The sequence below is a fragment of the Hyperolius riggenbachi genome, chromosome 10 (assembly GCF_040937935.1).
Source record: "Hyperolius riggenbachi isolate aHypRig1 chromosome 10, aHypRig1.pri, whole genome shotgun sequence".
Lineage (NCBI taxonomy): Eukaryota > Metazoa > Chordata > Amphibia > Anura > Hyperoliidae > Hyperolius > Hyperolius riggenbachi.
Window position 1 is genome coordinate 50670725 of NC_090655.1, and position 16695 is coordinate 50687419.

The 16695-nt window shown below is 44.0% G+C and overlaps 1 protein-coding gene across 1 annotated transcript in view; it reads left to right on the forward strand.

Moving 5' to 3' along the window:
* GNB3 (G protein subunit beta 3) overlaps positions 1-8022 on the forward strand; it is an 86436-nt gene extending 78414 nt beyond the window's left edge. Inside the window, exons 9-10 of the mRNA XM_068258698.1 lie at positions 3435-3651; positions 5986-8022. Of these exons, the coding sequence (XP_068114799.1) occupies positions 3435-3651; positions 5986-6092 (324 nt within the window). The 3' untranslated portion in view covers positions 6093-8022. The remainder of the gene's footprint in view (positions 1-3434; positions 3652-5985) is intronic.
* The last annotated feature ends 8673 nt before the right edge of the window (positions 8023-16695 follow it).

The window sequence follows — 16695 nt, forward strand, 5'->3', positions numbered from 1 at the left end:
CCCGGGTACGTTCAACTCCTTTTCCCCCGACCCCCTACAGTATACCTTTAATTTTTTCTTCTGAGTTATCTCCTAAGAGACAATTTTTCATATTTTCTTTTAAGCAAACCTGACGTGAATATAAACGTATAAATATAATTAATTGTATGTGTAGTACAGCTAAGAAATAGAACATAAGTAGCAAAGAAAAGATTCTCATTGTTTGCCAGTACAGGAAGAAAAAGAAAAAACAGAGAAATATCTATCTATACAAAAGAGCTTTTCTGAGCTATTTGATCCAACTTGGGTCAAATACAGTCCTGTTTTCTGAAGCACGTAAACAGCCAAGAAACAGTGGGAGATGGCTTGAGATAATTTAGGGATTGTACACACTACAAGAGCTTTTCTAAGCGCTTTATGATTTTAAAAGCTCTTGCTAATGTTATCCTATGTGTGTGTACACTGGAGCGATGTGATTTTGTAAAAATCCCCCATAGCATTGCATTAGCAAGAGCTTCTAAAGTTTTTAGGGTCATTATTTCTGCTTTGATTTATAGCTTAAAAGACAGTCTGAATTCTAAACATGCAACTGGGACAGAAAAAAAAAAGCTATATAAACTGAAAATAACGAGACTCTTTCCTTTGCTACTAATGTTCTGTTCATTATCTGTACTACACATACAGTTCATTATATTATAAGGGTTTTTTTGCTTCAGGTTTGCTTTAAAATGTTTCTTGCTTGCTGGCAGGGCAGCCATCAGGGGGAACAAATGACACTGCAGTGAGGGGCCCAGGGCTTCTGTGGGCCCTGGGCCCCCCAAAGTGCTGGAAGGGCTGCATGTGCTGACTCACTAACCAGCACACCGCGTTCCAGCACTGACGGAAGAGTGACATCAGCGCTTGAACGTGGGGAGCAGATGAGTGAGCCCGCTACAGTGGACTTCCTATACTGGGGCACCACCTATATTTGGCTACAGGCTACCTATACTGGGCTGGAACCACCTATACCTAGCTATCTATACTGGGACACCCCCTATACCTGGCTACCTATACTGGGGCTGGAACCACCTATACCTATCTACCTATAGTGGGGCGCCACCTATATTTGGCTACCTATACTGGGGGCACCTATACCTGGCTAGGGCAGGTGGACAAGCTGAGACAGAAGGGGACAAGAGGTAACACACAGGGGACACAAAAGAGGTACAAACTGAGATGAGACAGCGGGGGACAAAAGAGGCACAGGAAGAAAAGAGGGGGACAAAAGAGAACAGATAAGAACGGACCTACAAGTCCCTATCTCATTTGTTAACCGGGGACTACCTGTATTTTGCTAGTATTTGGCTCCACCCACAACATGCCATGGCCACGCCCACTTTTTGCCGCATCACGCTGTGCATGCTGCTGTCTTCAGTGTCAGAGCCATGCACATTTTTCGCCGCAGTGCACTTCGCACACAGACATGGGTGGGGTAGCTAGTGGGCGGGCACAGCAACCAGTGGGTGGGCCCAGGTAGGGGGGGGCCCAGGCCTGATGATGTTTGAGGGACCCCAAAATTTTTGATGTCGGCCCTGCTTGCTGGTGCTTTGAAAGGCATTTTATGACAAGGTGGGAAAATATCACCGAGGAGAAAAAGTAGCTTGCATATGGGCCATAATGTTCTAAATCCTGCAATGCCAATATATTGAGTGTAAAATCCAGGTTCTGGAATGTGGGTCCCTAAACACCCTAAATGGACAGCCTGTGACATTATGCAGGATTATTATTAGTTTTAGGCCTGGCACACACGATGGAAATTTCCCATCAATCTGACGGGAAAATTATAACATGTCCAATATGTTTCCAATGGAGAAAGCGAACGATTTTGTGCAGTACTGATCTTGCCATGGTTAGATCAGAAGTGGTTTCCATGAGTCATGTGGCAGTTTGTTCATCAACTCCCAACAAAGATTAGTTTGTTGGGCATCTTCACCGATAGTTTTACCTCATGACTTGACTTCTTAGCTGCATCAGCTTGCTGAACATGTGGAGAAGCTGCTGTTAATTGTTGAAAGAAGATCAATTGAGTACGTTCTTTATCTCGGATTTTGAGAAAAGTGGTTTCCAAGTTGTCTTCAACTTTCCGTTCCGTGATTCTTAGGAGGAATTCTCCACTCAAAGAATTAATTGGCTGGCCTCTTAGACATTTAGTCAGTAGCATCAATAAGCCTCCATAGCATATGGGACTCCTTATGGCACAGTGAAGCTCCCGATACCGATGGATACCAGAGATCTTGTCCATAAGTCGCTTCTACATCATATATGAATCCAAGATATTGCCATACAGTAGATAAAGTTACAAAACTCGAACTAAGTTTTCTACTGGAGTTGGGGGGGGGGGTTTCGTCTTGGTATGCAGAACTGTTGTGAATGCCAAGTATTTCCAGATTTGTGCTTTTGAGGAAAACGCACACATGGACAACGGGAGCCCAATATGGTGTAGTATCATTTAGCCAAGTTGTGAAAATAGTAAATAATGTAGATATACACACAAGGCTGGGTTGCTACAAGAGGCAGTTTCTCAGTACGTCACCACATGGTATTCTATCTCCACTCAGTCTTGTTGATCTACAAAGGCGGTCGCAGCTCCAAAAGTACATGTCCTTGGGCGATTCCCGGGAGTATGTCTCCCCTGATCAGGAGTAGGCTGATTATATACTCGTAAGAGATGGGAGGCATTCAAAAAGCACAAATGTACGACATAGAAAGAAGACTAGATGTTGCGAATTCAGTAGTCTTAAATATCCAGTAAGAAGAGGAGGTCCAACTTTCAAGAAGAGGATATTGGTTAAAGTAGTATTCAAAAAGTTTTTTTCTTAGCTTACATACAAACACAGCTGGTGTGCAAAAACCGCACATAGAAAAATACATGCAGAAAACTGAAAGCCTCAAGGAAGCCGCAGACTATTTAAAAGCAAGCATTTATACTTACACTATCGACCTTAGCCCGTTTAAAAACGGGGGCTAGGACTGTTTCTTAACATCGCCACCGCCGCATGTCAGTGCACATGCATATGCAACTGTCGCACGCACACGCCCGGCTAACTGGCCCCGTCCTCCTGTCCCAACGGCTGTCCGCACATGCGCTGTAGCAAAAAAGCACGGACCCAAGGACAGGGAGGGACATGGATTTATTATATAGGATGGGGCTTTCTCCAGCCCCTGATCCACCACTGGCCATGCTGATATGTTAGTCACACTCTGTCATGCATGCACATGCCCCTATTGCACTCCCAATGCCAGGAGTGCTCTGCATCTAAAGAGGGCTGCAGGAAGCCCCAGGTAAGAATAAATGTTTTCTTTAAATCGTCTCAAGTACACTTTAATCGATAATCTATTCTCTGTGTAAATGTGCTGTATGACAGCTCTCTACATTCATGGCTGCAAACTGTACTCTGATTTCCTCCTGTCTGCAGTTCTTTCCCAGTGGCCAGGCTGTCTGTACGGGTTCTGATGATGCCACCTGCCGTCTGTTTGACCTGCGGGCTGACCAGGAGCTGAGTGTCTACTCCCAGGACAGCATCATCTGTGGCATCACTTCCGTGGCGTTCTCACGCAGTGGCCGCCTTCTGCTTGCTGGATATGATGACTTCAATTGCAATATCTGGGACTCTCTAAAGGCAGAGAGAGTTGGTGAGTTCTGTCATTATATTGCTGCTCTCAGGCTGCAGAGGAGCAGAGACCTACTTTAAAGCACACTTATTTTATTTTGTATTTATATATCACTGACATATTCCGCAGCACAGGGTATATATAGTCATGTCACTAACTGTCCCCTCAGAGGGGCTTACAGTCTAATCCCTACCATAGTCATGTGTCTATCATAGTGTGGGGACAACTTTTAGGGGGAAGCCAAGTCGCTTATCTGTATATTTTTGGGATGTGGATCCCAGATTTGAACCCTGGTCTCCTATGTCAGATGCAGTGCTGGGAATATAGAGGCTGACATGTTTGTTTTTTTTTTTTTAAATTATGCACATTGTGTGGCTGTCCTGTGCCTCTAAGGCTACTTACACACCAAGACGTTGCGTTTTAGGGGACGTTATGGTCGCATAACGTGCCCCTAACGCAACGCATGGTGGTGCGGGAGAGGACGGTAGAGTGAGCCGCGTTAGGCGGCTCTATCCGCATAAGGTCTCCCAGGGTGGTGCTGATTGGCCGGCGGGACCACGTGATGCGGAGCGAGACACTCCGCATCACGTGGTCCCGCCGGCCAATCAGCGGCCGCCAGTGCAGTGCATATTAAGTAGCCATGTGCGCGGCTACTGTAGCTGTATCTCCCCGCCTCCTCTCCGCCCCCCACTGAGCATGTGCAAACAGTCTAACGCGGCTAAAGCCGCTAGAACGCACAGCATGCTGCACTTTCACTACAACGTGCAGCGTTACATGTAACGCAATGTGGGCAGTGTGAACAGCCCACTTGTGTTACATTGCTGTGCGTTGGGGGAGCGTTACAGGCTGTACTAACATGCGCCTGTAACGTCCCTGTGTGGCAGCAGCCTAATACTTTAAAGCGGATCCGAGATGAAAAATTAACTATAACAAGTACCTTGTCTATATATCTTATCTAAAGTTTAGATAGTTTACACAGCATATCTAGCTGCAAACTGCTTTAAAAGTTTTATTATTCATTCCTGTGATACGAGGGCAGCCATGTTCTGTTTGTCACATTGTCACAGGCTGAGGGCTGGAGATGCTATCAGCTTGCCTGTGTGTAAATTCAGTCCCCTCTCCTCCCCTTCTGAAATCTCAGGCTAGTATCCTTCTCCTCCTCCTGACCAGACTGAGCTCCCATAAGCCTTTGCACTGTGAAAAAGCTGTGGGTGAGGCTTGTTTAGTTTATAGGGAATTTTAGAGTAATAAAACAAAACAAAGTATTTGGCTTGAAGAATGCCCTATAAACTATAAGAAAGGAACACAATTATGCAAAGAGTAAAAGTTTATCTCGGATTCACTTTAAGCCATAGTCCCTGAACAAGCATTATTATTATTATTGATTTATAAAGCGCCAGTATATTCCGTGGCGCTGTACAAAGTAAGAAACAAACATGGGGTGCACAATAATACAGACAATGTTGTACACCAAAATACAAGCTACATAATTAGTAACAAAATACAAAAAATGATACAAAAACAAAAAACCGGGCGGAGCGGCGGCGATCGGAGTGCACAAGCAGCTAGCAAAGTGCTAGCTGCGTGTTGCAAAAAAAAAAATTATGCAAATCAGCCCAGCAGGGCCTGAGAAATCCTCCTGTGCGGCTTACCCCAAACTATGTTTGGGGTTACTGCCAGGAAGGTTAACAGGTTTTTTTTAAACTAGGATGGGAATAGCTTCTCTAGCTGTTCCTAAGTACTGCTGTATATCTCTCCATGCTTATCTCTTCCTGTACTGTTATCAAATTCCTTTCCTGGAGGGGTGTTGAACTAGGGCATGGGATCAGTGAATCATGAGGGGAGGGAGGAAAGAAATCCCTCTCCCTACATCTGTTAACCCTGTGTGTACTTTATATCTTTAGCAGATGACAGGTCTCACTAACTTAAACTGCAGCTGTAGTTTTTGTCTCAGGCTTTGAGGGTTGGTTGTCTGCAGAGAATAATGCACTGACATGTGCAGAGCTAGCAGACTGAAATCTATTTGCAGGATAAATAAACATACTCTTTTGTGTGTGAAACCTGATACAAAGGCAGGATTTTCATACTAAACTTGCTTGGTTGTGTTTTCACTTTTCACACAAATCAGTGACTCCCCTTTTCTAATAAATCATTACAATGCAGCTAAAACCTACACACTACGAATTACAGCTTTTGCCTCTGATATTTAACATGAAAAGTAGGCAAATGCTTACATAGCTAATTAGACATACTTTCTACATTGTAATTTTAGAGCACTTGCTTATTAATAGTTGCCCTTTAAGTTTGTGTATAAAGTTTGTCTGTTTACCTACTGATGGTGGTAAAATTCCACAGGGGTCCTCTCTGGACATGACAACCGCGTCAGCTGCCTCGGTGTCACCTCGGATGGCATGGCTGTGGCAACAGGATCCTGGGACAGCTTCCTCAAAATCTGGAACTGAACACTGAGGAGACACTTCATGCAGCAGAGACCTCTCCCTTAACCCTCCCCCCCACCCTTTAAATATACCATGATAAACCCTTACCTGCAGGCCACAGGGCTTTACCTCCTTCCCAGCATCTACTGCCCACCCCGTTATACAGGTCCTCCTACTCAAACATAACTGAAGGAAGTGCCATTGTTGCCCATAGCAACCAGAGTCACTCTGCCTTCCATTCCCCCATACAGCACTGGCAATGTTTATGGGGGAGACTCTAGTTGCTGTGGGTGAAAAATGGTTCTTCCTGCAGACGGACAGAAGCTGATGAGTTTCATTAAGAGTCACTCCAGTCACACATAAAACATCTGTATGTAAATCAGCTCACTAGCGACTAACTAGGTCATTCCTATTTCCATACCAGATTTCATCTTGCACAATTGTCATCCCTACTGGTTAAACCTGTGGCTGCCAGAACCCTCTCCAGCTTTGAACAGCAGCTAGTATGTTCCCTGATTACAGCCCTGCCCTCCTGGAGTTCTCCACAAGCCCCACCCAGGCAGAACCTAAGAGGGAGGCTGTATAACAGAGGATTCTGCAAGGCTGTTGTCCTACTTACAAGCCTGTGTGAAGCCTGCTGAATCTGGGTAAAAGGGATTATATATTTCAGGTCAGATGTAAATTGGTAGTTCTAGCTTTAGAGCACTTGCTGTATTTTCTGAGTAGTCTTAGCGGTTTACACACTGACTTTACTTGTTGCTGGACTCAGGGACGATGTTAGGCTTGGACAGCCCAATCAGCAGATGGGCGGCACTTACTTGGGAGGGTGGCTCCAGATATTCTGCTGGAATCACCCTTCCCACCTCTTGGCAGCAACTACCATTGCTTTTCATATATCTGTACTGGGGCTTTACTGCTAGCGACCAGAAAACTATTGAAGCTGGCATCTAGCTCTACTTGGCTTGAGTTCCTTGCATCTAATTGGCCATTGCCACTGTCGGTCAGAAGAAAGGATGAAAGCTCAATAGACACAGCTCAAGAGTAAAATCTGTGATTTTCCTGCACATCCATAGGAGAGAAGACCAAGTGAGCACGTACAACAAATGTATTTTAGGGGGTAAGTGGAAATAGTAGCGGGCGTGCAAGATTTAGGAAGTGAAACTGTGTGATAAGAAGTACATAAGACTGGGGCAGGATAGCAGTAACTGTACAGGACTTGGGGAAAGGGCAGTGATGTGTAGAAATAGACACTTAGTAAGATGTTTGGGTTGTAGTACTAGGTGCTCAGGATTTAATGTGCGTATATTTGAATGGGGGATGAGGTAGTGATGTGCACTTGTGCAGGAAGATACTCAGGGTAAGATTTTGGGGAGGGTGTTGGGGTAGTAGTAAGTGTTTAGAATAGAGCTTGTGGGTGTAATGACATAGGGGGAGGAGAAGGGTAGTATTATGGACCTAGGATATGGGGGTGTAGATGAGAGAAAACAGGTACTCAGGTAGAGATGATGTGTTTGAGGAATCGCAGGCCGATTCAGTGCTGGGTGCCCAAGTTATTGGCTGATGGGTACATGAACTGAATGTCGTGCTGCTGGCAATTGTCTGGGATGAACGTAGTCTTTGGCAGGAAGGTATTACTAGCATAAGAAACGAGGATGACAGATTATATGAATAACAATAAGGGTTAACTACAGTATAGCTCAGGGAGAGCCAGTGTAATGTGGTGAGGATGGGGTAGGTATGGGCATTGGAAAGTGTTAACATTAAGGGGGGTGTTAAGGTTTGGCGCTAGCAAAGGGTCATCAGTCGGGTGAGGTTTGGAGGAAACTAAGATTAGGCATCAGGAATGGGTTAATGTTGAAGAAAACTGTTAGGGCAGGGGAATGGGAAGGTTAAGGTTAGATGTCAGGAAGGGATTTTATATGAAGGTTATCTGATAAAGTTACACAACAGATAAGTCTATTTGTAATAATTTTGCTGGTACTTGTGCTGAATTGATATATACTATAGTTGGGTGGGAGGAGCAGAAGTCTGCATATTTTTGCAGTTTGAAAATGAACCAATGGAATCCTGCCAAGGTGGATTTTGATTGGTCCATTTTCATGCTGCATACATCCTGCATCAACTCAGGATGGACTTGTGGGGGGGAAAGGGATAGCACACAAACTGGTAAGCATGACTAAGGATAGGAGGTTAGACCAGTGTAGCACATACTGTATGTAGTACATACATAAAGTTGGAGAACAGAACACTATACATGGGGGGGGGGGGTGTCAGCAGCAGATGACAAAACCTTATGCTGAATATATACGGTACATTAGGATTTAAACACACATACAAAATAGTGACGTGAAGCCTTCATGTACAAAAAACGTGCACATGGGAACAAAATATTTATATTGCAGAGAATTATTGTACACGTATATATCAAAATATGCTCTAGAGCAGTGGTCCTCAAACTAAGGCGTGTGGGCTGAATGTGGCTCCCTGAGGGTTTTTTTTAACCAGCCCCCCCACACACAAAATTAATTACGGTACTTATCCGTTAGCCGGGCGCATCCGGCAGGTGGCGCTGTTGTAGCGAATTTCAATGCGCAGTTGTATCTAATTCCATTCATAGTTACTATGGTAACAGGTGGCCGCAGGTGACGCTAATTACATTGTTGATACGCAACGTAACGATACAGTGTGTTAATGGCAACGAATATACATTGTATTTGAAGTGGCCGGAATTAAAATGAAGGCGGCGGCAATGTAACACATGAAGCCGCCGCCTTCGTCTGTTCTTCTCCCCCTTTGCCCTCTCGCTTCTATACAACACTGCCAGCTGGGGGGGGGACACGCGTGTCCCCCCACAGTCGTTCGTCGCAAGGAAACAAGCAGGCTTCCCTGCCGCGACGAACGACTCTGGGGGGACACGCATGTCCCCGCAGGCTGGCAGCATTGTATACAAGCGAGAGGGCAAAGGGGGAGAAGAAGAAGAACAGACGAAGGCGGCGGCTTCATGTGTTACATTGCCGCCGCCTTCATTTTAATTCCGGCCACTTCAAATACAATGTATATTCGTTGACATTAACACACTGTATCGTTACGTATCAACAATGAAATTAGCGCCACCTGCGGCGCTTCCATTCACACAGTACTACGTTCAGTAACTATGAATGGAATTAGATACAACAGCGCATCGAAATTCGCTACAACAGCGCCACCTGCCGGATGCGCCCGGCTAACGGATAAGTACCTTAATTACTTATAGATGCGGTCAACTATATCTTTAAATATGTTGTCCGCATATAGAATAGCAGTGCTGGCACCACCCATCCACATGGAAGCCAGAAAGCAGTAATTCGCTGGTATCCAATCAAATCAGGTGACACCTGGACTGCAAGTTGTCACCTGGGTATGCTTCACTGTCTGGCCCACAAAGACTTCTACATCATTTATGTATACTCCAGCCCCCCAGCAGTCTGATGTACGTTGACCCGGCCCTCGAGTCTAGAAATTTATGTCTGATTCACTTCATAAAAATATAGGGGTCGACCAATAATGTGTGTACTAATAGTGACATTACCATTTGCAACAATTTACCCAGTGGTAAGTGATACTTTGAGGAAAGGAAATGCCAAGAAAACACAGGTGTGAAAGTCCTGGCCACAACAATAAACAAGGAACGGGGCAGGGGGAATACTGGGCTGCATAAAAGGGAGTGAATAATTGCAGCACTTGGGGGCCTGGAGGAGGTATTGGCTGCAATACTGTATGCAGTGCTGTCAATAACCCCTCCAGAGCCCCAGGTGAAGCCATTAACTTTGATAGGTAGACTTATACTTGAGTCAAAAAAAAATCCAGCTTAAGAGGGTTGAATATTGGAGTCGACTTGTAAAAATGTCATTGACAGAATACAAGCCAGAATTATTTGCATCTCGTTGACCTTCTCTAAACACAACAAAAAAAAAAAACCCAAAGAGGTCTGTCTTCTTATCGTTTCCCATTTATAAATATTCTCCTATAGTTTATACTTGGAGGTATTGCTGCATTGTATACTGGTTGTGTATATACATTATACTGTCACTAATGTGGGCTTATTCCACTGCACCTCAAGGTATATCTGCTGCATTTCTGCAGTGGTTCCTGGTGCACATTTCATAATGGAGAGACCTCTATAATCCATTAGCTAGTAGTCATGGACACGTCTAGCAGAACTCAGAGAAGCATGTGATCATTTTGATCAGGTGATAGCTATGCAAGTCTCTGATTTGCTAGTCATGATCATGTGCTAAAGCAGGATGTGATCACAGCAAATCAGAGCTTTGCAAATCTATCAGCTGATCAAACATATCACATGCTGCTCAATGAGTTCTGCTAGTCATGGCCATCACCATTAGACTTTGGGTAAAGTAAGTAGATAACCTGTGCTTGTAAAATGCCTAGAAATCTCCTTCAAGAAATGTGCAGCGCATTCAAAACCAGGCTGCATCTGAATGACTTAACAGCAAGAGGTTTGCAAAGCCTCTTAAAGGCACAAATGCACCCAATCACACCTCAAATCGGTGCTCTAATTACACTAATGGAAGATGTTAGTTTCCAAAACAGTTTGCATGCAAAAAAAATGTGTACTAGACCCTTCCACCGCAGTGAGGTCACCCTATTGGAAGGGACCCTAACCTATTTTAAACACAGAAAATAAGATGTCTATTCAAAGCAACTTTATTTTTAATGCCCTTGAACCATATACTGGCCAAAAGATTTTTTTCACAGAAATATAATTTCCTTGGTGATATAAAGGACAACCTAAACTGAAGGAACTGCCCCCATTGGCTAAGAGTGGTTGCAAAAGTTGCTAATAAGGGATCAAAATGCTACAAAATGATTAAAAGTTCACTTACCTCCAAGTCACAGCTAGTAATTCTGGGGAGACAAAAGTGGAGAGGCTTTCTTAGGATGCAGTTTGCTGGGAAACAGAGTTTTGCAGGTGAAACAAGCCAGTAGGAAGTTTGAAAAAGTAATTTGGATCGGGCCTCATGAGTTTTATCCTAGGAGATAATTTTTCGTCTTCTGTTTAACCTCCCTGGCGGTTAATTTTTTTTGCCAAATGGGCAAAAATCTTTTTTTTTTTTTTTGTTTCATGTAAAGCTACCAGAGTGGTAGCTACATGAAACACCACTAGAGGGCGCATGTGTACCTCTAGTGCGATTGTTGCCGGCAACAATAGCAAACAGGGGAGCGTGTATATAACGCGTTCCCCTGCTTGGCCTCTCCTGTCGCCATGGCGATGATCGGAATGACGTCATGGACGTCAGACGCCTCCGATCCAGCCCATAGCGCTGCCTGGAACTCATTGGTCCGGGCAGCGCAGGGCTCAGGCGGGGGCCTCTTTCGCCGCTGCGTGCGGGCGATCAAGCTGTGCACGCGGCTAGCAAAGTGCTGGCTGCGCGCACAGCACTTTGAATGGGACGAATTGCCCCAACAGAGCCTGAGAAAGCCTCCTGCGCGGCATAGCCTGAGCTCAGCTTGGGCTTACCACCAGGGAGGTTAAAATAACTTTTCTGCACTTTGCAATTGGAAAGGTACCGTCAATATTTCTCTTAGAATTGTCTTGCTTGCTGATGGCTTGAAAAGGCATTTTATTGATAAAGGTGTCCAAATATTGCCAAGAAGAAAAAGTAAATTGGATCAGGTCCATTGAGCACTAAACATTTCTATGCACTGTTCTAGCGGGTACTGTGATTGTGCACTGTGACTTCCATTTGGCATGTGTAGGGATTTTAGGTATTCAGTTTTTAGGGATAAGACTCAAGGGTGTACCTACAGGGGATCAGTTACTCCAACTGAAGGGGGGGGGGGTGAAACACTGTCACCCCCTCTGATAGAAAGGTTCCATTCTTCAGATCTGGTGTTTGTGCCTACACTTGTTATGGGTTATGATGGCCATACTTATCTTATGACCCTTGCAAGATGTGCCCCAGGCTATGAGGGTCACCAAGGGTAGGCAACAGAGAGTGTAAACATTGGGGGACCCCATCAAAGCAGGGGGGTGTCACAATTTGTAGTTAGGCCCCTGGGATATGTACAACTTTTCCAGTCTGAGTTTACACAAGAGTTTGATGGTTTTGATTTTTATTAGATGTGCTTTTATAAACAACCCCCCCCCCCTGACAGGGAGCATCAGTAGAATGGAGGACAGGTAAATAGTACTTGAGCTTTACTAAGATAATGCTGTGAGAGGAGGGTAGGTAACACCTTCACTCATGTGTAAGCCCCCTTTTCCATGAGCAGTTGATAAGCAGTGAAATGCCTCTCAAACTCCCAGAACTGCTCACTGCTGCCTGGTAACTGCTTGCTGAACACAGTTCAACTGCCAGTTAAAAAAAAAAAAAAGCCTAAAAAGTGGCCACACACCATACAATTTCTTTTAAATACCCTTTCAATTCAAGAATTGCAATCAATCTTTCTGATTGATTGTAACATTTCAAAAATCTGACCAATGTACCACACACACCTATGTTAAATTTTCCTAAATTATAATAAAAAATGATTGAAAACTCAGAAAAGATTGCTTGGGTTTATACATCAAGAAATTGCTAATCCAAAGAAGATCTTTTATAGAAAAAAAAAAAAAGGGAAATGTATTGAATGAATGAAAACTACTTTTTGATTTTTCGTTGGTACAACCGATCGTATTTTTCAAATCTTTTCATTGTATGGGTTGTGGCCACCTTAAGGCTTTGCCGGTTTTTCACAAGCACCAAGATTTAGTTGTGTATGTATGCATACAAACTTGCTTGTTAGCATTGCAGCACTAGGTGGTTAGTGTGCAGAAGAGTCTAGCTAAACCTGGCCACCACTGCTGAGCTCATCCACTACACTGTTATCTGTGTGTAAACAAACATGAGCCGTGCCAAATGAGGTCTCACTGATTGGATAATGTCCAAATGTGCCACTTGGTGCACAAAATTTCCACAATAGGAGGAGCCAAGGGAAACAGTTTTGGAACATCTTATGCAACCTTCCATAAGTGAATGTCCTTACAGTGGCCATATTCAAAAAGGCTTTATGCGAGGAGGTGGGCTTAAAGAGAATCTGTATTGTTAAAATCGCACAAAAGTAAACATACCAGTGCGTTAGGGGACATCTATTACCCTCTGTCACAATTTCGCCGCTCCTCGCCGCATTAAAAGTGGTTAAAAACAGTTTTAAAAAGTTTGTTTATAAACAAACAAAATGGCCACCAAACAGGAAGTAGGTTGATGTACAGTATGTCCACACATAGAAAATACAACCATACACAAGCAGGCTGTATACAGCCTTCCTTTTGAATCTCAAGAGATCATTTGTGTGTTTCTTTCCCCCTGCAGTTCTCATGCACTGAAGTTTCAGGCTGCTCTTTTTTCTCCTGCAAACAGCTTTGCCCTTGTCTGTAATTCTTCAGTATGTGAAAGCCCAGCCAGCTCAGAGGACGATTTATCCAGCTTGTAAAAGATAAGAGAGAAGCTGCTCTAATCTAAATAATACACAGGCAGTGTGCATAGAGGGGCCTGGAATGGGGAATTCATAGCAGAACCACAACACTGAAGAACTTGGCAGCCTTCCAGACACAGGCTGACAAGTCTGACAAGGGAAAGATACATTGATTTATTAGAGACTGTGATAGCAGAAAGTGCTGCAGTAAGCCAGAACACATTAGAATAGCTTTTGGAACTTGTAGGATGATAAAAACAGGATGCAATTTTTGTTACGGAGTCTCTTTAAGATCAAGCGCAATAACTTAAATCTTCACTTTAGAAAATGTGATTTCCTTTCTCACCCATCATCTTTAATGTAAGCAGTCATGAGAACTAAATTGAGTTGTTGTTTACGACCATCTGACAAATTGTCATCACAATGGCCATCAATGCTGATCCTCTTGTTCAAATACTTAATCTTTTGACTGATGCAGATCAGTCGGAACATGCTTTTCCAAATGACTCATTAGTACTAGGGATGATCAATGAGATGCAGATATTTCTAAGTTCATGCAAATTTATGTAAAATTTTTATGCACATATGCAGCTTGAAAATGGACCAAGTCCCCAGGTTTAAACAGATTGTCCATTTTCAAGCTGCATATATTTGCATAAAAATGTACATAAATCTGCATGAACTCAAATATTTGTATCTCATTGATCATCCCTAATTATAACCAGATGATTGGCACAACCAGGCAGCTGGCATAGCCAGACATGGTAGCCCTACCATCCTTCAACAAATTTGACTTAAAACAACATGCAGATATAAAATTAAACTATAGATGCATTTTACATTCCTTTACAGTGACCCTTAGTCACTCCATAAGCCCCTCCCTCATAGTACCTTCATTAGCTCCTCCCCTTATACAACTCCTTCCAAAACATGGCACAATGTCACCAATCTGCTGCTTAAAGCCCCACCTGTGTGCTTCTTATTTATTGACTGAAGAAAGTCCCCTTTCTGTCACTTTTGCAAAGCTGTGTGTTTTATAGACGAGAAAAATAAATTCTATTTTAGGTCATGGCAGCGAAAGTGTTTCATTGGCATCATTCTGAAGAGATGGGGAAGAGTTTGTGGGTGGTGGAGGCAAGAATGCTTCCCAGGAGTAAAAAGAGGGCTGTGGAGTCGGAGCAATTTTGGGCACCTAGAGTCGGAGCTATGGTTTCTGAAACTAAGGAGTCGGAGGACGGAGTCGCATGATTTTTGTACAAAATCCAAAGCCCTGTTAAGTATTAGACTAAGGAGTTGGAGTCGAGGAGTCTGAGCAATTTTGGGTAACCGGAGTTGGAGTCGTGGTTTCAGAAACTGAGGAGTCGGAAGATTTTTGTACCAACTCCACAGCCCTGAGTAAAGACATATGAAGGGTATTATAGCTGTAAATGTGTTATTAGTGAGGGATGCTATAGCCCAACTGGGTTCTGACTGGAGAAAAACTGTCAGATACAAAGCTAGATATCTGTTTCAGGCAGGGAAAAAAGGGGAGCAAAGCATAAAAAAAGTTTCTGTTCTTGCCACTGTCTATACACATCTACCTTATAAACAACTTCTGAATAAATAACTGTCAGACTAGACAGTGAATTTAGAGAGTATTAAATCAGATGCAGCCAGCACCACCAGGGCTGTGGAGTCAGTACAAAAATCATCCGACTCAGTTTATGAAACCACAAACTCCGATTCCAGGTACCCAAAATTGCTTAGACTCCTCAGCCCTGAGCACCACATGAGATGGTTGTTGGGATGTGCAAACCATGTTATGGATGGGGTAACTGAATATGCCAAACCAGATCAGCAACGTTCCAACTTTATTTCCATGGAGAGGAGCCACAGAAACAGAACAGCAGTAAAAGCAACAGGAGTTGCAGAGAGCAGAAGGAAAGAAGTCTGCTACAGACCGGGTGCAAAGAAAGAAGAAGACCTGAGACTGGCATATGAAATGCAGATTTACACCGGAACAATTGGTGAGAATGGTAAGACCAGTCAGCATACCAAGGAAAAGTGAAAATGCTGTTGAACACTTGCAATATCATTTGCTCTGGGCTCATCATAAGGTTCATTCAAGTAGGACAATGAGTGTAACCTGAAGAACTATAGTCCCCACTTTACAGTGGGCGTTACCCTCCTAACCCAAAAAAAAGTTTAACAGGTTTAAGAATTAAAGCAAACCTGTGCGTTCCAGAGAAGAAATAAAAATTCAGATACTTACCTTGGTAGAGGGAAACTTCTGGATCCTCCAGAGGCTTCCAAAGTCTTCCTCAAGACCACCAATCCAGTGCTGTACCCACTGGAAGATTGTGGCCGGACTGCATAGTCAGTAGCATGGAGTCGCTCAGGCTTGGTGGGGGGAAAAAAAAAAAAAGGAGATGCTCCGTGCTACTGCACAAGCCTTACTACACAGTGCGGCCACATAACATGGCGGCTGTGCACATGGCTCGACAAAGCCCTTGTTGACGAGGTTCCGGGGGTGTCAGCACTGGAACTGTGTGTGTGTGTACAGTGTGTGTGTGTGTACAGTGTGTGTGTGTACGTGTGTGTGTGTGTGTACGTGTGTGTGTGTGTGGCGGGGGGGGGGGGGAAGAGAGGGAATGGAGAGCCTCTGGATTGGTCAGGAGGTTTCCCTTTACTTAAAGCAAACACCTATTTTGGGCACCTTTTTTCCCCTTCAAGGAAACAACTTGAAAAAAAAAAAAAATGCCCTACTTACCTGGGGCTTCTTCCAGTCCCTTGAAGTATTCCTGGTCCCTCACCATCATCCCACTCCCCTGGTGTCCCCCTCCAACAATGGATGGCCGGCCCCATGCCACGCGCTCCCAGAGTAAGCAAACATTGCATGGGCAGCACACTCCAAGCCACGGGAGCGCATCAGTCAGCCGGATTACAGAGGGGGACAGCAGAGGAACGTCTTAGCGTGGAATCACAGCGAAGGAGCACAACACAACAAAAAACAGTGGCACCAGAAGGATACAGAGGCATGTCATTGGGAAGAGAGCATGCCTCTGTATTCTATAATCTAAGTCCGCCTCAGGAACTCTATAAGGTTCACTTTCAGATGAAGCGAACTAATACTTCTGTATTACAAATGCATATTAACAGATACACGGAAAAGAAATACCCATACATACGCCCA